The sequence below is a fragment of the Erigeron canadensis genome, chromosome 8 (genome assembly GCF_010389155.1).
Source record: "Erigeron canadensis isolate Cc75 chromosome 8, C_canadensis_v1, whole genome shotgun sequence".
Lineage (NCBI taxonomy): Eukaryota > Viridiplantae > Streptophyta > Magnoliopsida > Asterales > Asteraceae > Erigeron > Erigeron canadensis.
In genome coordinates, this window is record NC_057768.1 from 24,363,371 (window position 1) to 24,386,062 (window position 22,692).

The 22,692-nt window shown below is 32.2% G+C and overlaps 1 protein-coding gene across 3 annotated transcripts; it reads right to left on the reverse strand.

The window, feature by feature from the left end:
- Positions 1 to 13,292: 13,292 nt before the first annotated feature.
- LOC122609817 lies at positions 13,293 to 22,164 on the reverse strand. Of its 3 annotated transcripts, XM_043782760.1 has the most exons (8): positions 22,034 to 22,164; positions 21,488 to 21,538; positions 21,005 to 21,268; positions 15,999 to 16,075; positions 15,556 to 15,861; positions 15,375 to 15,458; positions 13,829 to 14,095; positions 13,293 to 13,607 (listed from the first exon to the last, which is right to left on the reverse strand). In XM_043782760.1, the coding sequence occupies exons 3-8, from the start codon at positions 21,248 to 21,250 to the stop codon at positions 13,598 to 13,600; spliced, it is 990 nt and encodes a 329-aa protein (XP_043638695.1). In that variant the 5' UTR covers positions 21,251 to 21,268; positions 21,488 to 21,538; positions 22,034 to 22,164; the 3' UTR covers positions 13,293 to 13,597. The 3 variants fall into 3 exon arrangements, with proteins under 3 accessions (XP_043638695.1, XP_043638696.1, XP_043638694.1); XM_043782761.1 differs by lacking the exon at positions 21,005 to 21,268 and having other exon boundaries at positions 22,034 to 22,162; XM_043782759.1 differs by lacking the exons at positions 21,005 to 21,268; positions 21,488 to 21,538; positions 22,034 to 22,164 and adding an exon at positions 16,168 to 16,439.
- Between the last annotated feature and the right edge of the window lie 528 nt (positions 22,165 to 22,692).

Here is a 22,692-nt window from a genome sequence, read left to right on the forward strand (position 1 = left end):
AAAGTACATATTCAATAGACTCTAGACAAAACTTTTATAATGATGTTGTCACCCGGAAATGCACCAATAGACTCCCCCTTGATATCAGCATTTAGAAGTTTTAATCGATCTTCAAAGTCTTCACTTGTAATGTATGGAAATAGTAACAGAAATTCCCAATCAAGCACTCCTTGACTATTTCTATCACTTATGACAATCATCAATTAAAAAATCTGCAATCAACAAATTTTCGTTAACTAATAATATTATGTCTTCTTTCGGTAAGACTTGATCTTTATACGCTGCACATTGATCTTCAAACTGCAAAATCTCCGTATCCTTATGACAACTAACAAATCCAATACACAAATTGTAATTATCCTTTAAGCAGTAACCTCCAAATTAAGCTCCAAGCAACATTATCATGCCAAACATCATCACTTTAAAGTAATACAAACATCATTGCCTCCTCATGCAATTCGGATATCATCACTTCAGACATTATGCAAAATATCATCGCTCAATCTATTTTGATCTTCAAGCTTAACCGACATATGTTAAAGAAGTTGAATCTCCAACAATCAGCATCAAATTTAGTCAGCTCTCACAATGATAAGAAATTCTGTAACTTGAATTTCAGATATGCAGCACTCACAAGATCCATGTCTTCAACCAATAGTGTCTGACTTTGTCTTGTATCTTCATGAATCCACTAATCACCTAAAGTCTTTCATATCAAATCTCCCCCTCAAGGTAAGCATCTCCAAAATACATAGAGAACCACTTAATCTGCAACCTCTTCACTAGTCACCAGATTAATCATCTCTACATCATTGGCATTAAATAAAAGTTTGATTTTCAATTACTCGGCTACAAATGATTAACTTTATCACAAAAGCTTTTCGACAAAATCCCAAACACATGTTAAGCAAAGATCATGAACAGTTTACTCGGATTTTCAATCACAGTCTTCAATCTTCATCTGATTCATTTGAATAACCTAATCTTAAATCAGGCGCCTTTGATCCAAAAACTAGGTCGGACACATGTCACACAGATTCAAAACCAAAAAGATACCATGACTAAACCTTGTCGAAACACAATCATCTTCATTGCTACGAACACCAAACAATTTTGCATAGAAAACATGGAAGCTTTGAGTTTTTATCCCCCCTTTTCTCATTAAAATTCTTAAAACAACCTATTTGTTTGTTTTTGGTTACAACACATCTCTCATTCTCATCTTCATCCAACGGTTGTTCACATATGCAATCCAGAGATAACACAGTAGCTCATTGCTATATCAACATCATGACACAATTGTTCACATATACAATCAAGAGATAACTCAGTAGCTCCTTGCTAAAACAACATCATGACACAGTTGTTCATGTATACAATCAAGAGATAACCAAGTAGTTCCTTGCCAAAATAACCTTTTTTATCTGGTCTTGAATTCCCTCTAAGATTTCTCGGAATCTTCTATAAAGGATAGACCTTTAGTCGTCATTGATTCGAGTTGTCTAAATTTAGAACCTAAAGTTGACCAAGTTTTCAAGTCTAATGCTTTTTTACATAAATCGAACCAAAACTCAAAGAGTTTACAAGTTCAATATTCCAACAAGCTTAGACCAAGACTAAATGAAAATTACAAGTTTTTGACAATTCGAAAAGTAATAAATTAGAATCCAAAGTTGATCAAGTTTACAAGTCCAAAACCATCGATTAACAAATATCGAACCTAAACTCAAAAGAGTTTATAAGTTCAATATTCAGACAAGTTCGGAACCTAAACATAATCAAAATTGCAAATTCTCAAAATTATTTTACTCGAACAAAAGATACGTACATATATAGTGCATGTACCACGAGCACAAAATATCAGAAGGTTGGTCGACCTAGTAGGAGTTCGAGGTCGTGCTTGAGGTCTTGCTTGAGGTCGAGGTCGAGCTTGAGGTCGAGGTCGAGCTTGAGGTCTAGCTTCAGGTCAAGCTTGAGGTCGAGCTCGAATGGAGCGTATGAAGCTCGACTATCCCTAAAACACGAATTAAACCAAATTTTTCGTTGTCGAAACCTTAATCCCGAACCAATAGAATATCTCCATTGGCTCTAATACCAATTGAAAGTCCCTTTGCCACCGGATCAAACGAGATTAAGTATCTAATGTATAAGTGTGAAAAATCTTATACACTAGCAATCAACAACAAGAACACGAATGTGAATATAAACTTGAACTGTATATTACTTCAGTAAATGAAATTACAAGTAAAATACCAAGTTCGGAATATGAAATGACGAAAACAAAATGACTGGAAGATTAACCTTAAACATAAGGTTTAATCTCTGTTTATACTAAAACTAATGGACTAGTCGGAACTCAAACTTCATGGACCAAGCCTAACTCGACCTTGACCAAGTTGAGCTTGACCAAGTCAACGTGTTGACCAATTCGAGCTTGACTAGGTCGAGCTTGACCAAGTCAACGTGTTGACCAATTCGAGGTTTGACTTTATTATACGAAATACAATAATGTTTATTAAAAGTACATATTCAATAGACTCAAGACAAAACATTTATAATGATGTTGTCACCCGGAAATGCACCAACATCGTTTAATCGCCGTAACGCGCGGTCACTAACCCTCGTTAAAAAGAACATATGCTGCTCAAATAAAATAACATTGGTTGATAAATAATGTCTTAATTTGAAAAGTTAGAAAGGAATTGATATTGTTTCATGTAGTATAATTTGAAAATCATTTCTTTGTAATGAGATACTAATAGTTTGGATTAGATTGGCCGATTGAATCATTATAATATCTATATACATATTAAAACAGTAGGAATCCTAGCTTTTTAAAGACATCTTCAATTTAAAGTTATTTTTTAAAATTGACACATGGGATAAAAGCTTATGTGTCATCTTTATAATTTTTTTATAATATTATTTAATAATAAATATCTCTAATATATGTTTTCAATTGTAAAACTCGATCACTTTCAAATCATAATATATATTCATAATAAATTTCTTAAAATTCTCTTCTTACCAAAAGATTCACTTTCCAAAACACAAAAAGAATTTGTTTTTGATCATAAGGTTTGTTTATATATCTAAGTTATTTTAGAATTTTTTGTTGCCTTGCATAGTATATTTTGATTTTCTTTTTCCTCATGTTTTAGTAAGATGGAGACATCCATAATACCATAACCATGTTTTCTTAATATTGTTACTTAAATTTTTGTTTTGCTTTTTACTTTATTTATGATGTTATTTTTAATGTTAGCTTAACAACATCATCTTCTTGAGTTAACTTGTCATTCAAATAACAATTAGGTACATCATATCAGTTCTTTTACAATTAAATAAAATTATTTGTCTTATAAAATTATAAAAGAAATCGTAAACTTCAATGACAATTATTTTTAGGCAAAGATAAAAAGATATTTAAAAGGTAGTTTTTTATTATTAGGCATATTTCTTTTTAACAACAATTACCAGTCATATTAAATATCAAATCTTCTTTTTAACTAAAAACAAGCACCATTTTATTTAGTTAATAAAATCACAACCGCAACAGAATATCAATTGATTTGTTAAAATTTATATGATTTCAAGTAACAAATGTTATAGTTAACATGATAAAATCTAAAGGGTTTTAAGATTGTGAAAACTTTTTTTAAACTGATAAATTATCATCAAAAACTATAAGTTAAACGTATGAATACATCATATGAATACATGATGCCACCACATAATATTTAGATGAGTTTTTATCAGTGTATATAAAACGCAAAAACAAATTACTAATAAATGTTGACATTCTAAACTTGTAGCCGACTTAATTCAACTATACTTTTAAGCAACCGCACATTGTGAGGGTAAAAGACCTAGTGTATTATGTAACAATAAAACAACGGGTGTTTAAGCTCAAGTTTTTTAATACATAAGATTTTGTTACTAAAAAACATACTCATAATCAAAGTTGCTAAAATAAGAAATTTATTTTCATCACAAAAGTAGTTTTACAGTTGTAAACAGTCATTCAAAATAATAAATCTTTAAGCTAAACCAAGTTTTCTTTAATGCTCTTAATTATACTTTATACAAGTTACTTGTATAAATTGCCTGTTGACAACAAACAGATAACTAATGACGTTGTCTTTTGAAGTTTATAAAATGTCTATCGATAGTCCATGTTTTTACACAGGTCTTACATGTAACTAGTATATAGATAAAGATAATTATCAAGCAAAAAGTAAATCCATCCAATGTTGTCCTATAATATTGAATATTCCTTGTCCGATTGTGATATGAATTTTCTTTACTATTGTTTGAACCTAAAACAACAGGCTCAGTGACATACGGGTTTGACCGTGACAATTATCGCAACTTCTAAATTTACAGTACGAACCTAACAAACTCTTAACGAGCCTAAGGTGACAATGATTGTCCTAGAGTGAGATAGATGTTTTTCCCTTATACTCTAGAAGGATTGGTACAAGTGATTATGATCACTTGCTATTGTATGTGACATTGAATGTATGTGAAGTGAATATTATTCACTTGTATTCACTTGTTTTGTATCAAACATATAAGTATGAATGTATATAGTGAATGCATGAGACAATGAGTGACTCTAATGTGTATCATATGATAGAGATATTGAATTAGTGTGAGGGCATTCACATGCAAACATGTATGTTGAAGTGAATATGATTCACTTAGCTTGAATATATGGTAGTGAGGAGTACATATAGATGAAATAGGGAAGTAGGTGTCTATTTAACAACTATCATCCATTTTCTTTAAAACATATAACATATAAACATATATAAAACGAACCAAAGGATTGTCTTGTTATACATTTGGGTCTTCTTAATATGTATGTAACCACATACGTGATCAACTATAAATAAATAAATAACTAAAGTTCCTTTCTGTTTGCATTATGCGCTCAGCAACTTTGAATATCCCTTTAATATAGGCAAATGTATAAAAATACTTGGCATGTTCGTTTTATAAATACGAGTCATATGCCCGTGCAATACGGTGGTGGTGGTGGTAGTGGCGCGAGGTGGTGGCGGCGACAATGACATCTACGAGTGGTGGGGCGGCAATGTTGCTAAAAGTATTTGATGTTAAAAGAGGTAGTATAGTTATATTATTTTAAGGGTATTATAGGTATATTAGGTGTAGATGTTTAATTTAATAAATAAAAGAGAGATCTATACTAGGTAATTTTATTTCCTATTTGAGATTTTTGGGCATGAGTTTCTCTTTGGGAGAGCTTCCTCACTCCTCCCCTCCCCTAATGCTAGGAGCACCTCACTACCCTTCCCCTTTCCTCCACACTCTTTTCTATTTAATTTTATTTTTATTTATTTTTAAAAACTAAAATTTTTATTTAATAAATTAAAGTACAACTAAAAAACATAAACACTACAAAATTAAACACTTTATAAACAAATTAAATTTTTTTTTTTTAAACACTACAAAATTAAAACAATATGATAATATGTCAGAAGAAATAAAAAAAAATTATTATAAATAATATAATTTTAACCCATTTTAATAAAAAGTTAAAAGTCTAGTGGGTAAAATGTAAAATTAAAATTACATATATTTGACTTTTTGTGGTCTACTGTGCTCGTCTTCTCCACCCTCCAAACCAGACTATATATATATATATATTATATGTATATGTATGAATGGAAATGGGGTATTTCATAAAAAAAAAAAAGAAAGAAAACAATGATTAGTAACGGTCATAATGAGAGGTACCAAAACTGGCACCGCGCTCCCCAACTTCCTCCCCACCCCACCGGTACCGGAGGGTCGGCGCAGTGTGCCAACCGGTACCGGTCCCTTCCCCTACCCACTCCGTCCACCCCTATAAGGTATTTAGATATTAAGATTATATTTAGATATATTCATATAGATATGAGCAATGTAAATGGTAAGTTTACCGGGTATAAATTCAAACAATGTAAGTATGTACGTAAGTAAATAAGCATTCAATGCTGTCTTTTATGGATTTTGAGTCATAATACCTCGACGGTGTATAGAAGGTTAAGATATAAACAGTTTTACTCCTACCACGACTTTATAAAAATGGTGCTTATAGGTTTTATATAAGATTAAAATGACTTTTACCCTTATATTGTAAAGAATAACCTATATGCTTCCACTAGGTACACATAATGATAACTAGTGAGGTTTGGGCCTTGCTTTGTAGGCCTTCAATTGTCTTGTTGATAAGGTATCGTTATGGTAGTTTTTTTTGCGTTAAACCTACTTGAAAATCTAAAAGAAAAAAATGTGAAAAAACTAAGAAATAACCTCAAGAAAAACAAAAATGTTTGTGTGAGAACACCAAAAAAATTGCGTCAAAAAATTTGCAATATCGAATACATACATTTAGTTTGTGCAAGAAACCAAGAATCGAAAACGAAAGAAAAAAATAATTTCGAATATATTAGTTAATAACACAAAAGCAAAAAACTATCAAAAAACCAAGAAAAAACAAAAAGTATAAAAACACAAACGTGAATCAATATGGTAAAATTCAAATAGTGATACAGGGTATAAGTTGAACCAAAGATTGAACACAAAAGCAAAAAATCAAGAAAAACCATAAGAATAAAAACTCGAAGAAGGTCAAGTATGACTAGGGATGGCAATGGGGCGGGGATTGTCGGGGATCTTAATCCTCATCCCTGTACCCAATTTTCACTTTTAATCCCCATCCCCTTCGGGGATTTAAATTATATCCCCGTACCCGTCCCCATCGGGTATCGAGGATACCTTTTTTGAATGAACATGAATTTCTCTTGATAGAAAATACGTAGGAGAATGTGTATTTCGACATTTTCTTTCTATGAACTACTGTATATGTTAAGTAAATGATTAATAAAGTATACCACATAAAAATTATTAAATAAAAGCTCTAAACTTAAAATTGATTTTAGAATATAGATAATAACTTAAAGTGATTCTAATAAATATATATAGTATTTTCGGTTCGGGTATGGGATGGGAGATTTACGGTTTCCCATCCCCGTCCCCATCCCCATTGGGGATTAGATTTACATCCCCATACCCGTCCTCATCCCCGGTCAACTCGAGGATTCCCTGGTCAAATCGGATGTGGGTATCAGGTTCCCCATCAGATACGGGTATTTTTGCCATCTCTAAGTATGACAAATAAAATCCAACTACTGGTGTGGGATAAAATATACTAATAAAACAACCGTCAATGATACATCTCATGACATTTGAAAGAATAGAGACGTTCTTAATGAATTAAATTTATACCATGTTTACAATTATTTGATATAAATCTAATTCCAATGCAGACCTTATTAAACAATTCAAGAAGCAATTTAAAGTTAGGTTGACAACCTTATGATCAATCTATATGGATTTCTGATCTCTCACTTTCATATAGTACTTTACATAACTTGAACAACAAAAAAGCGTTTCTCAATTGTGAATGATTATATAAATTTGATTTTAAATAACCAATATTTTAATGATCACTTAGGCTAGTTGGAAGAGGCTGAACACCTACTCATCAGACCCCGCCTTCACTTCGCCGCCTGATGGCGGCGTCGTTTAACTGATACTTCTTTAGCGAGTGTTAAACTTGTCATATCACTCTTCCATACAATGTATATAGTAGTGCAGAATTACAAGATTAAAACATGAATCTAATTTGTTGATTTGTTTGTCAAGCTGAATTACATAATACTGAGGTACAAAAAATTGGAGTTTCAGAGCTAGACAGAATTTTTTACATTTTGTTTCCTTACATGTATGTGGGTCGTTCAAGCTCTCCATCTTGGACACATTCTGTTTTGTCCGCATTTGAGGATTTTGTGTGAGCATGTTGGGCAAATATTTCGACACCTGATGTAGTTACTTTCCGAATCTTGGTGATGCAAGAGAATGTCATGCCCTGAATTTTGTTATCATTGAAATGTTATGGTGTAGGAAGTATCTGTTTATGAGTTCTGTTCAAACTGTCTTTTTTAGCTTGCTTACCTATAAATCAGATGGTGGTCTTTCAAGGAGGTCAGATTTTGTTGTTTGCAGATGCTGATTTATGAGTTCAAAGTCTTTAGCTTCCAACCTGTATTTACAAAAAAAAAGTTCACTTAAAGAATTTAATGATCTAGTGATTCTTGAATGAAATTGTCATGAATTCTTACAAAGACTGCAATCTGTTTGGTGTGAACAAATGCTAACGTAATAAATCAGTGTATGTAAAACCCAAGATAAAGGTAGGACAATTGACTGGTATGTGTATTGTACTACTGTTTTTAAGCTATATTTAACATCCTAATTGACTTGAATCATTGACCAATGTGTATATTACTTACACACGTAAAAGGATATATCTTAATGTTTAACTTATTTTTTTTTCAAACAAATCATTAGTTTCTTAATTTTGGGCTATAGAATATATTTAACTTTTGACTTTGGAACCAGTTCCCCCATTCCATCTAGTGTGAATTTTAATTATATTTTCAGTACAACTTACATATATCATGGACCAATATTTGTAAGATATTTCAAGTGTCAAATAATGAATGGAACATTCAAACAAATGGTGGCAAAATGGGTGGGTTAGAGAAGCCTCCCAGAACATGTGCTCTAGAAGTAGCAGAATTAAAAACTCAGGTCTATATCTATCTCAACAAAATCGTTAGTAGCTCTACGGAAGAGACTCTAAACGTGGAAAGTTTTAGTTAAAAGGTAACCGTAGTACCTGGGTATGGGTTGAAATGGGTGTGGACAGGCTAATATGAAGCGCATTTTTTTCCTAACTTTCTACATTTTATCAGGAGTTAATTGCAAGATTGGTCCCTGTGGTTTGTACAAATTAGCAAGGGGGGTCCCTTTTCGAGAATCGTTGCAATGGAGGTCCCTATTTTGAGAATTTTTTGCAAAATTGGTCCCTTTTTAACGGATCCGTTAAAGGTGGCCGTCAAGTGTGCACGTGTGCCGCACGTGTGGGGGTATTTACGTACTTTCTACCCCACAGGGACCCCCATTGCTAAAATGAAAAAACCACAGGGACCAATCTTGCAACTTTTTAAAAATCCATCACTAAATAATACTACCTTTTAACTTTCCCAAATTTTTTTTTATTAAGTTATTAACTTAAATATAATTTATAACACTTTTTAACTTTTCATGATTATTTGTTGTTAAAAAACTAAATACATATAACCACTAAAAATTAAAAGGTACTATTTAGTGATGGATTTTTAAAAATTGTAAGTTTATAAAACTTTTTAAAAAGGTAAAAGGTATTAGTTAGTGATGGATTTTTAAAAGTTGTAAGTTTATAAAACTTTTTAAAAAGTTAAAAGTTATTATTTTTTTTTCGAACATTCAGTTGGTATACGACATCACGGCCCATGGTCAACATCTCGTATTTAGTGATGGATTTTTAAAAATTGTAAGTTTATAAAACTTTTTAAAAAGTTAAAATGTATTAGTTAGTGATAAATTTTTAAAAATTGTAAGTTTATAAAACTTTTTAAAAAGGTAAAAAGTATTAGTTAGTGATGAATTTTTAAAAATTGTAACTTTATAAGACTTTTTAAAAAGTTAAACGTTATTTTTTTTTCGAACATTTAGTCGGTATGCACATCACGGAAACCTCACTGTATAATGGTGAAGCCTTGCACGTACCCTAGACAACGAGATGTTGACCATGAGCCGTTACAAGTATTCGAAGGAAAAAACCCCAAGATTTGACATCCCTAGGGATCGAACTCAAGACCTTGAGTAAAACCTGAGATGTCTCTGACCAGTTGGACTAATCATCATTGGCTAAAAATTATTATTTTAATGATGGATTTTTAAAAATTCTAAGTTTATACAAATTTTTAAATATTTAGTGGTGCGTTTTAAATTGTAAGTTTAAAAAGTAAGTTTTATAAACGTACAATTTTTAAAAATCCATCACTAAATAATACCTTTTAATTTTTAAAAAGTTTTATAAACTTACAAATTTAAAAAATTCATCACTAACTAATAGCTTTTAACTTTTTAAAAAGTTTTATAAACTTACAATTTTTAAAAATCCATCACTAAATGATACCTTTTAATTTTTAGTGGTTATATGTTTTTAGTTCTTTAACAACAAATAATTATGAAAAGATAAAAAGTGTTAAAAATTATATTTACGTTAATAATTTAATAAAATTATTATTTTTTTTTTGGAAAAGTTAAAAGGTATTATTTAGTGATGGATTTTTAAAAAAGTTGCAAGATTGGTCCCTGTGGTTTTTCCATTTTAGCAATGGGGGTCCCTGTGGGGTAGAAAGTACGTAAATACCCCCACACGTGCGGCACACGTGCACACTTGACGGCCACCTTTAACGGATCCGTCAAAAAGGGACCAATTTTGCAAAAAAATCTCAAAATAGGGACCCCCATTGCAACGATTCTCGAAAAGGGACCTTCCTTACTAAATTGTACAAATCACAGGGACCAATCTTGCAATTAACTCTTTTATCAGTATTTAAAGTTTTGAGCTTACCCATTGAGAATTTCACCTTATGCACATGGACTTAAGAAACTCGTTTGACACGAATCTCGCATACATAACAGTAACGCGAGTCATGTTACAAACTTATTTGACCTGAGTATCACGTTAGTAATATTATTGATATTTACTGAACTTGCATGTAATAACTTGATATCTATACTATAATATAAAGCAAATAGGTTTCAATTTTCAATTTCAACAATGTACACATGATAATACATAATGTACCATACATCAATGCCTACAAGTTTTTCTCTCCTCCATAAATCATTTTATTCATCTAATTCTTTCAAAATCTTTTATCTCAAAAACCATACATCGATAAATTATAAAAATTATATGGGTGTTATTCGATATACTTTCGACGAATTTTTAAATCCGAGGACGGAGTCCATACGGCTAAGACATTTGGCTATGACACTTTATGACATATCACCTCCTATGACCTATCATACTCTATGACCTATCACCCTCACCATCTCACCGCCGCAACGCGCGGGTACTTGCTCTCGTATTATAAAGTAGATTTTTCCTAGATTTTCAACATTGAACTTGAAATTTTCAATATTGATTTTAAGTATTTCCTTAAAATGCCCCTCCTATCTATTCTATATACCCAAAATGCCCCTTCTATCTATTCTATATTTACCTAAAATAACTATAATACTCTTTCTTTCTCTTCAAATTTCAACCAGTCATCTTTTTTCTCTCTCCTCAATAAATCATTTATTCCTCCAATTCATTCAAAATCTTTTATCTCAAAAACCGTACATCGATAAATTATAAAAATTGTATGGGTGTTCTTAAAATTTCATGCTCTTTCATTAAAGATGTTATTCGATATACTTTTGACACAATTTTAAATCTGAGGGCGGAACCCGTACGGCTAAGGCATTTGACTATTATACTCTATGACATATCAACTCCTATAACCTATCACACTCTATGACCTAGGTATCACCCGACCATCTCACCGCCGTAACGCGCGGATACTTGCTCTCGTTCACATGAATGTAAAGAATAGTTGGGCTGGAAACACTTCATGTGCATAATACATACTTGAATCGAAAGTTGAGAACGCAATTAAGTAATTGTCATCATCTAAACTTTGCCAGCTTTTAAATGTTAGGCATTTTGCCACATCTAAAAACTTATACTGCATGTGTGTCGGGATATTTGAGGTGAACAAGAGTCGTAGACACAGAGTTTAATCAATGGTCCTTATTTTAGAAATCTAAAAAGCTTTCTTCCTTACTGTAGCGTAATGCTGGTGTCTATCTTGCAAAACAATTCACACGATAAATTTATGGGATAGGTCCATTTTTTTAACTAAATTGGCCATAATGAAAAAGTTAAGTTTTTAACTAAATTAGCTATTATACAAAAGACATCAGTTACTACAGTTTTCTTCAGTTTTTAACTATTTGAAAAGTCAAACAATTAAAGACTTCTACTTTACATTATCTTAATTAAAACGTGCTGATAGTGTTCACATGGATAAAATTTTGTAGTTTTCTTGGAAATCAATGAATACAGGGGTTAATGATCATACCTATTTAGTAGAGTGCCGCTTTTTGGTACTTGTGGATTAAGGAGAACATATGTGTTGCTAGTTGACTGTAGTTGCGGTCGTTCCGCAATTAGCTAAATGTTATTACCTGAATATGTAATGACTTTCACGGAGGTTAGTGCTTTGAGGGGTATCTTCTTTGGCTTGTATGACAACGTCGGAGAATACATTAATAGCTCCACAAAATTCGCATGCACAGTCACCTAAAACTTATGACAACGCATAGATTAACACTATGTAATGAGAGATTTGAAATTTGTTATAGAGATAGAAATTAATAAGCTAGATTACCTTTATATAATACATATCAACAGCAATTGTGGGAGAGACTGAAGAACCGAAAGAAACAATCAACCAAAGCGAAGATACACATAACCCAACAGAAAAAACCGACAGGAAATTGAAAGAAAATCAAACAATCCCCTTTCCAAAAAGCTTACACGTAGCAAGGAAAAGCCACTAATCCATCATACATCAATGCCAGCGAGAGTTTTAAACACTTTATTTAAAAAAACTGTTAAAAGCCCAAAGATATAGCAAAGATTCGAACCCGGGTAACTTTAATGAAAACACAAAACCCAAAACCAATTTGTCTATAAGTTCTAACAACAAATTTGTTAATAATTAGGCAATTTAAATATATATGCTGTTCTTACATTGACACTATTCACATCCAATTACAATAGTAAAGAAGGTAAATTCCAAACATGGAAGGGTCCAATATAAGTCAGTCCCAGAGTGCGAGATCTGACCAGGTTAAACCAAAAAGACACAGTTCTATACGACTTAGAAATTAGAATGTAGTTCTTTTTATAGTAATATAGCATGTCTCATTTTAATTTGAAACATTTTATACACGTAGAATATAGAATAATGGAACTAGTTCGGTTAGGACATACTGCCACGTCCATATATTGATACGTTTTGTGAGCCTAGGCCCAGTTCTTCTGCAACTCTGCTTCAACATACCTGAATCATAAAGGTTCGAAAGGGCTAAATCGTTATACCGAGAAGAATGCAGGTTACACTAATCTCATCATGATCTTCTATCTACCAAACAAATTACTGAAAAACAGAATGTCAAGGTATCTATGACAGTATGACACCCAGATTGTAAAAGCAAATAGAATAAGTGAAAATGTAATAAACAGAACCAGAATTTATGACACTCAAAAAGCAGTAAACACATCATCTTAAGCATAAAATATCAGGAAAAGGATTAGTACAAAATACTAATGATGTTAGAAAGAACAATCGTGAAAAGAAGGGTTCTCGAATAACGGTAAAATAGCTACTTGAAGAGTTAAGGCTACAATGCCCCACTTCATCTAGTTATACAAAAATCCTAAAAAAGGCGATAACACAAAAAGTCATCCTGCTTTCTTTCTTTCCATCTCAAGCCCCAAATGTAACTTGAACGAGTTGTACAGCTCTAGTCACTCCTTTATTCTTTGTCTTTCATAAAAGATCCTTCTTAAATTTTAATACAACCTACAAGTCAACATTTTAAGTTAGACAGCTAATTTGATTATTCAACACTGATTGTGCTAATTAGTGCCCTCGCATGCAGGGTAATATACTAAATACTACTTGTATTTTGTAAGCGTAAAACTAAGTAGATCAAGTCATTCGTGTTTTGTGGAGTGATTACAATCTTGATACTAACTTTGCAACACAGAACTTTATAATCTTTTATAGGGTTGTGGAGTGACCTTTTACGCTGTATATAGGACACAGCTACAGATGCCACCACCCCGACAACAACGACAGCAAAAATATCAAGTTTCTTCCATTTTCTTGTGAAGAATCCAACATTTTCCTTCTCACTAGTGATGCTTTTGTTTTTAACATCAGGGGTCCTCATTTGGCCCGTGAAATCAACATTTTCCTTCTCACTAGTGATGCTTTTCCCTTTAACACCAAGGATCCTCATTCGGCGCCTCATTCGGCCCCTGATATCAATTAACCCCATTGGGCCCCTGAAATCAATTGAATCCATTTTGTCATGTTATTTGAGTTAAGAGAACTTCTAGTCAGAGAAAGTAATATAAGCTCAAATGTTTAACAACAGAAAATCTGGCTTATCTTTTTAAAGCTAACGGGTCAAAACAGAGATGAAAAAAAAAGGGTTCCCAGTAGTACTAGTAATTTTGAAATCAAATAAACAGGAAATGGAAGTTGGTAACAACTAACAACTGTGAAACAACCCCATCTCAACTGCAAACCAAACCCGTCCATTTTCCATTTATATTTCTTAAATCCTACCATTTAAAGCACAACCCTATCCTTGTTCCTGTCAAACGTTAACTAGTATATATGAATAAAATAATATAACACGCGATATGATTAATCCTCCTATATTTTCCTCCAAGAAATCATCCTAATAACATAACATATTGACATGTGTAATGAACTCTCTCTTTCCTTGTCTCATGCATTGATATTGCCAAATGTCAGTAGTTAGGAGGATCTTATATAATTGCTAAAACTATGTTTAAAAACAATCATCATGCATTGATATTGCCAAATGTCAGTAGTTTAAACTCTAATGCTCTTTAACATAGAATTAGCATTAAAAACAAACCATATGGCAATTTCAAAGCACATACAATTTCTCTAAACTGGCATTTACATCAAATCATCTTGACTACTTCATTATCACCAATAGCATCACCTTACCACTGTCTAAATTTTCAGATATGCGTTGTTATCAAACTTGCAATATGAAATGCCTTTAGGCTTAAACATTCCAAATAAAAGGCAGAGCCAAAACTGTAATATGTAAATGCTTTGGATACTGCTACGTTTCATTCCTGATGATGTTCCTAGATAATATTATCAATATTTAAAATGCCACAGGTTTAAACTCAAATAACATTGTTTAAAGAAAGCCAAAGATATAAAATACTCATATAAATATGCTACAGGTTTAAACTCAGAAAACATTGTCTAAAGAAAGCCAAAAATATAAAGAAACTCATATAAATATGCTACATGTAACATGTTTAAACTCAAATAATATTTGTTTAAAGGAAGCCAAAGATATATCATATGACCAAATGGTAAAAACATATGAATAATATGTACCAAAATCGAACCACCCGATAACATCAAACTGCTTGCAATATGAGATAACGGTAAGCTCAAATTGCCAACAGGTGCCCACTGGTTATAGGACTAAACTCCCTAACCAATTTCATCATATATGAAACAATCAACAGCCAACTGAGCCAAGTGGATAAGAGGAGAAGAGGGTACCTCGAAATCCTTTTTATGATCTCACCCTTCATGATATGTTGGTCAAGCAATTCAGGCACATCATCTGGGGTGACATAACCATACCTGTAACACGAAAATTAAACAAGAAGATAAACATATGAAAAACGCTGTAAACAGACGAGATATACAAAATAAAAAGCATGCTAATGAACTTTTTTACCAATGACCAGAGACTTTTCCATCTTTAGCTGCACTGAATATTATCAAGTTCCCTGCATATGCGATCCCCACAATATATGAGCAAGGATTCACAAACACCTGATTATTCAGTCCCTTCACTTCAACCTCCTCATTGAACCTCTCAATTAAAGGTGGTCCACAAACAGCTGCCCATTTATCGTGTTTGAGATGAGCACACACAAATACATATGAACCTGTCACAGGCTCCGGTTCTGCAATATCCCATGGTTTACCCTTAACAAGTACTTGCTCGACAAAGCTTTTAATGTTTGAAGCGTCCAAACCCCTTTAATCACAAATATAATAACCAAATTTAAATCATAACTGAATTTAAACCTAAATAAAACAAATAAATACATATGTACTAAATTCATTCTATTAAATGAATATAGAACCATTAAACAAAATCTCAAAACTAATTACCTGTACAAGATCATGTCAGGAAAAATTAAAACATCTCCTTCATTTAAATGGGTGTCTTCGCAGATTGTTAAGATGGTCTACACAAACACAAATTTATACAAGTCATGATTCAAAAAACTATACAAAACAACTAATATACAAATATTTGTGTGTATATATATAAAGAGACCTTCTTAGGCATATTGTCCTCGTTATCCTCAAAAACCTCAATCAAAAGTTTCGGAAGGGGATCCGAATCGGACAATTCAAAGTCATAAGGCCAATCTCTATGAGTTTTGTAATTAAGAAAAACGTGGCGTTCATGTGGTGGAACGATTCCAGAGATGTTAAATGCGTACATTTCTGGGCGTTGAAATCCGTAATTGATAATATCACTTTCATCAATAACGGAATGATCAATAGTATAATTGCGATGTGTATACATATTGTTGGATATATGTATGTATATATATATATATATATATATATTTGTGTCTTTGATTGTCTCTGTGTGATTTTTCAATATTGTGTGTGTGTGTGCGCGCACGGGACTACAGGATGATGAAGATGCCTATGCCACCTCCTCTTCTTATATGTGTGTCATGAGAAAGACACCACAAACGGTAGCATGTCACAGCCATTTTGTCACCAAAAATGTCTCCATACTGAACATGACAGGACCAAGCACGAGTGAGCCACAAATAATAAAAAACTATGTTATTTTCAAATTTTATTTTCCAATGAAAATGTCTTATTAGACTATTAGGAGAAAGGGTTTTTCTCCCTCTTGCACTTTTTATGCCATATGAATGTCACCTTACATCCATTCTAATCTTTGAAGACAGACCTTCTAGAGAAGCCTACATTTTTATTTTTTTCTGTTGTTTGACTTGTGTTTTTATTTATTATTTGTACTAGATTGGTGTTCGTGCAATGCAACGGTAATAAGCGGTGACAGTGTGGTTATTAACGTAAAATTAATTTCATTGTGGTCGGTGATATGATAAATTTTTGCGGTGAGATGTGAAAAAAGGGAATAAGGGAACAAATTGTGAATTGTGGTTTTTTGCTATATGTTTTTGTATGAGGGAGAGAAAAATTGAATTTTTTTAAGGTCGTTTTAGTCATAGTTTATAAAATGAAAATAAATATGTATAAAGATGGAGGATAAATTAGACATATCAGGTTCTTAAATTTAACGGAGAGAGTTGAGTTTGTTTTCTAAGGAAGTATATATATATATATATATATATATATATATATATATATTAATTTTGTTAGTTTTTTTTTTTAATTTTGTAACAGTATATTAATTTACTTCTTATCTTTTTAAATCTCTATATTAAATAAACAAGATTGTGATATGACATAAACATTTTATAGAAGTTGTTTACATTATACCTTCGAATATTCTCTCAAAATTATTTCTTTTTCATTTATTTAATTATGATGTCACAACAATTTTTTTTAAATTAGTTATATTTTATTTTTCATTTTATGATATCATAGTTTTTTAAGGAAAATATTTTTTACTTATTTGTATTTTATGATGTCATATTTTATGATGTCATAATTCTATAAAGAAAATATTTTTATTCTCTTTTCAAAACTCTAATAATTCATACATGGTGTAAAGAATCATGTGATATAATTATATAGGATATATATTAAGTTTGCTTTTAAACTTTTAATTAATTAGCCCGGAATATATATATATATATATATATGCATATTAAATATAATATATAAGTCTAAAATATACAAGGTTTGTGTTACTATATCAAATATTCTTTTTATCATATTTTTTACTTTAAAATACATTTATACATATATGTTATATATAAACTTCGGGGCTTTAAAGTAAATAATTTGAGAGTTTAATATACTAATACTACTATATTAGAGTATAAAAAGTTGTCTTTTCATTTTCTTCCCTTTTCTGATCTGCTTCCTACAAGCCACAGTGCCACACCTGCAACCAATGTTTCTTTTTCTTTTTTTTTGAAAGTGTGTTCTTTTTTTTCTCATCAATCATACATACCTACATACAAATATATTCCAGAAAGAAAAAAAGAAAAAGAAAACAAACATTCTTTTTATCATGTTTTTTACTTTAAAATACATTTATACATATATGTTATATATAAACTTCAGGGGCTTTAAAGTAAATAATTTGAGTTTAATATACTAATATTAGAGTATAAAAAGTTGTCTTTGTTGTAAAACTAAAGAAACAGAACAATAAATAAGACACAAGAATATAGAGAAAATGGAGAATTCTATTATTAATCTCATCAATACATTGTTTATATGATACAAAGACTGAGTTTCTTCCAAGAAACAAATCTCTCAATATCATACAAATATTCAGTTACCATACATGGACATCCATATAATATTTTATTCATGATACTCCCCCTTGGATGTTCATCTATTAAAGACATTATGCCTCGTTAAAACCTTACTAGAGAAAACCCAATGGGACAAAAATCTAGAGAAGGGAAAAGTGTACATAATTCTTTTGATACGCTTGGGGATGTTGCCTCGTTAAAAACCTTGACAGGAAAACCCACTGGGACAAAACCTTGCTCAAGGGAAAAAGAGTGCAACGCGTATCTTCTCCCCCTCATGATCACATCACTTCAGATACTTATCATTTCCAAACATATTTGATGTTTGACATATTAAGTGTCTGAATAGAATAAACCTCTTTGTCTCAATATCAGTGCTTCATTGACACTTTCAACTCAACATTGTGATCATTATATAGAAAGTCAAAGGGGCATTACAATATCATTTGATCTCATAAACATGAACGTCATTTATCACTAAGATTCATAAACAAGACAAACCTTGTCTTTTATTTCACATTCAGTTATTCAATCATCATTGGACACTCGCTTGGAGTCCATTAATATTCAAATCAACAAAATATATGAAACTTGTATCATATTTAGATCTGGATTTCTTTATAAGTTTCAAACATAATTTTTCTATTCTCGAGAACTTTTCACACGTGTTTCAAGCATTCTAAATCATAAGACATGCTTCATTCATTTTATATCTTTTATGGAATCTCAATATCAAATGAGCTCTAATTTTATACTTTAGACGCGAATCATTACTTTCTCATTTTGCCAGACTTTTAATTTAGTTGCTTCCACCATATAATTTATGCACTTTCAAGTGCTTGGACTTCATGTCCCAAACTACTAGCGTCTTTTCATTTTGGCCAATTTTCCATATGATATCAATTTATGTACATGCATGCATTTCAAGATCCTCACATTATTCATACTCTTAGCGCTATCACATTATTCAAGATCCTCACATTATTCATACTCTTAGCAGTCAACCAGATACTGTTGAAACAATCTACCAGCACGCAACAAATGAGTATACCGGCCTGCTCTTTCATGTATTTGGAATTTGTAGAACATGTTTATCGTTAAGTTACGGTTAGACCTTTCTGAAGTATCAGCCAGACGAAGTACTGGTGACCATCCCTGTTCAGCGTGCGGAAATAAAAGAAGGTATTGTAGAGGCATATAAGCTGGATGTAGTTTACTAACTTTATGAGGTGTATCATCTTCGGTACGCACGACAATATCAAACTCTTGAGATGCCGAGCCGTCGACAAACTATTGCACCCAGAGTCCCAGGTGCCAGAAGACCATAGTTCTTGAGCCTGTGGTAGTCATGAAGTCTAACAATGAAGTCAGGAATATTTGGTGTAGAACATAAGTCTTTAGCACTTTTAAACAGACGGACGTATTCATTAGATTGACTTAATGTTGAAGCCAAAGTAAATACAACATGAGGCAACGGTTGTTGACGTGAGCTATTACCAAAACAATTGAGACGATTCGACACCTCATTCTCTTAATCAAATACATACATTTGAAGGAATCTAGGACCTTCACCAGGAGGAGGGAAAATAGAACCGATCCAATGAGATATCTGCCCTGTAATTTTAAAGACATATGGCCCATTTCCTTGGTTGATAGATTCATCGACTTTGGCTCCAAACAATGTCATTGAGAACATTGAATTGTATGCACGAATGTTGTTCATAAATGATTTTCTTGGAAAAGTCTGCGAATTACATCAGGTGGGTCAACTGGAAAATCGATAACGATTGATCCGCGCTTGCAATATGCTGAATATATAGGTCGTTACCCTAATGGCACAGGCAGCAAACGTTCATCAAACCAAAATAGTGTTGGAGTGTGATCATGTTAAATATAAACGTATGTCCGGAAATAATTTAAGCCTACGGGGTCACACGAAATGACACGGTAACTCTATATTATTAATTGGTATATTAAAGTAATATATTAATTAAAATATAATCACGAATTAATTAATTATGGATTTAATTAATTAAAGAGGAAGTGTTTGAGTGTAATAAGGAATTAGTGTTGTTTCCTAATTCTAATATGATGGGGCCAAAGATTATAAGGCTTGGAAAGCCTTTGAAGTTGCTTGCGCATCAAGTTTAAAACCCTAACTAATTAGCCTATAAATAGTGGGTTAAATCTAAGGGTTTTACACACAATTACACAAGAAAAAACTCTCTTTTCCCTCTTATTTGGTTCGGCCGAACACCATCAAAGTGTCTCGGTTTTATGCCTTTTCCAAAACCACATGAATCTACAATTTATATATATAATTAATGTTGGGAATTAATTATGGGTTTTGGTTTTGGTTTTGGTCGACATCTATTGATTTTGGTTCATGGGATTTTCGACAAGTGGGAGCTACACAAAGGGGTTTGTGAGTTCGTGATCGGGGTACTAGCATACGGTATAGAGGTGTCTAGTGTGCGATCGTAGAGGGGTTTTACTTTAGACCCTAATTAATAATAATAATAACTAATATTATTGAAAGCTTTGCGCAAAGGTACACGTTTCGATTCTTTTCTTTGTTAATTAATTTGATTGCATATTTGTTTTCGATTCTTCCGTTGCGTACTCGTGATTAGATGTATACATTCTAACAAATAGAGCACCACAGAATTCACTAACATTTGTACAGTCGCCAATATCCATATATTCTGGAGGAAGAATAAGGTGTTGTTCAATATTTTCTACCGAAGCTTGTTGAGTAGTTGTGTGGACCCTCGAGTTGTTATTTATCACAGATGCACGGCGACATGCCTGCCGGTGTGACTGTTCCCCAGTGTCAGTACTGACACTGGTTGCAGACGCCTGGTGACTTTGGTTTGAAGATTCACGGGACCGCTTTTTGTTATAAGTTGACCTTGGTTGCATCACTATTATTGACAAATTCTAATAGAAACAAAATCCAATAATCTGTTGAAATATTCAAATACTTGTATATGCGACTGAACTGAAAAACTTTGAGAAACAAAAGGAGTACACTAAGAGATAAACATAGAATGAACAGTTGATTTACAGAAAAGCTAATATGATCATCTAAAGTGGCATGCAAATAGTTTGGAAAACGTAATCTAAAATGGAAGTTTAAAAGCTAAAGTAGTCACTTACAGAGCGTAATTGTAGTAGACAACGAAGGTAATCACAGAAAGTGGACGTAATCTGTCAATGCGGTTAATATAGCAACAATCTTTTAAGGAAGCCGAGAAAAAAAAATATGAAAGCTTGCTTGTTTATTAGATCATACCAAAAAAAAAACCATATATATGTATATACGTGTAAGAAAGTTATTTAGGCAGACACTATAGTTGTACATATCCTCAATTTCTTGTTGCACAGTTTATGCATATATTTGAAAAAGTATAGATACCATTAACTTTGAATTAGTCAACATCCCAGTTTATAACATTCATTAAAATGCTAGGTGTGTAAGAGTATATTGAGACATAAATTTAATAAACCCCTATAAAATTTGTGTGCAATTCTAGTGGAATCATTAAGTCGCCGACCTAATCCCAAACCAAAATAAAATAAAATCCTTCAGAATAAATGTAGGGTTATTGAAGATTAATCAATAAGTCGCCGACCTTTTAGGGTTATTGAAGATTAATCTGTAATTGAATCAGTTTAAAAAAAAATAACAGTTAAACAACATACCTTGATGATCCTTTTGTAAAAGTTGTAATTTGAATCAAAATCCAAGCGAAGGAAGGAAGGAAGGAGGGCGAGCAGTATTGGCTTTTGATGAGAGAGAGATACAGTGAGATAGAGTATAAGATATTAGAGCAATGACACATGCTAAGTATTTGTTTCTAATTAACCCCCAGCAAAACACGTTAGCCCCCAAAAAAAAATACGTGGCAACATTAGTCAGTGTTTAAAACACGATGGAAAAAAAAGAGAGAGGGTAGAGCGGAACCCGGGAGGAGCCGCACAAAGGCAGGCTTCAACACCAATCCGACCAACATATAACTTGTTTTGTATAATTTGCAAACATTGAATTAATGGTTGTTCATAAGCACGACCATTAATAAGAAGGTGATGCTTATGAACAGTAATTGTTCATAATTGTTCATAAGCATCATTTATATATAGTTTCGCGATTTGTAAATAGATTAGAATTTGTCTGAACTGGTTTGAGATTCTGCCTTTCGACCGCTAGGTACCGAGTTCGACTTTACTAGCCTTCTAATTTTGTGAACTTTTACAAAAAAAATTTGGTTTTTAAAGGTTAATATTTTACTGCCACGTGTATATGTCACAGGCCATCTGTCTTTACTTCTAGCCTTCTAATTTTGTGAACTTTTACAAAAATC

Bases quoted from the DNA above. Each gene is read 5' to 3' on its own strand.
- LOC122609817 (XM_043782759.1), bottom strand. From the start codon at position 16,422: ATGTATACACATCGCAATTATACTATTGATCATTCCGTTATTGATGAA. The intron at 15,862-15,998 runs GTAATTAGTTTT...TTGTGATTAAAG, and splicing joins CCTGACATGATCTTGTACAG to GGGTTTGGACGCTTCAAACA. The intron at 14,096-15,374 runs GTACCCTCTTCT...AATTGATTTCAG, and splicing joins ATCATAAAAAGGATTTCGAG to GGGCCCAATGGGGTTAATTG.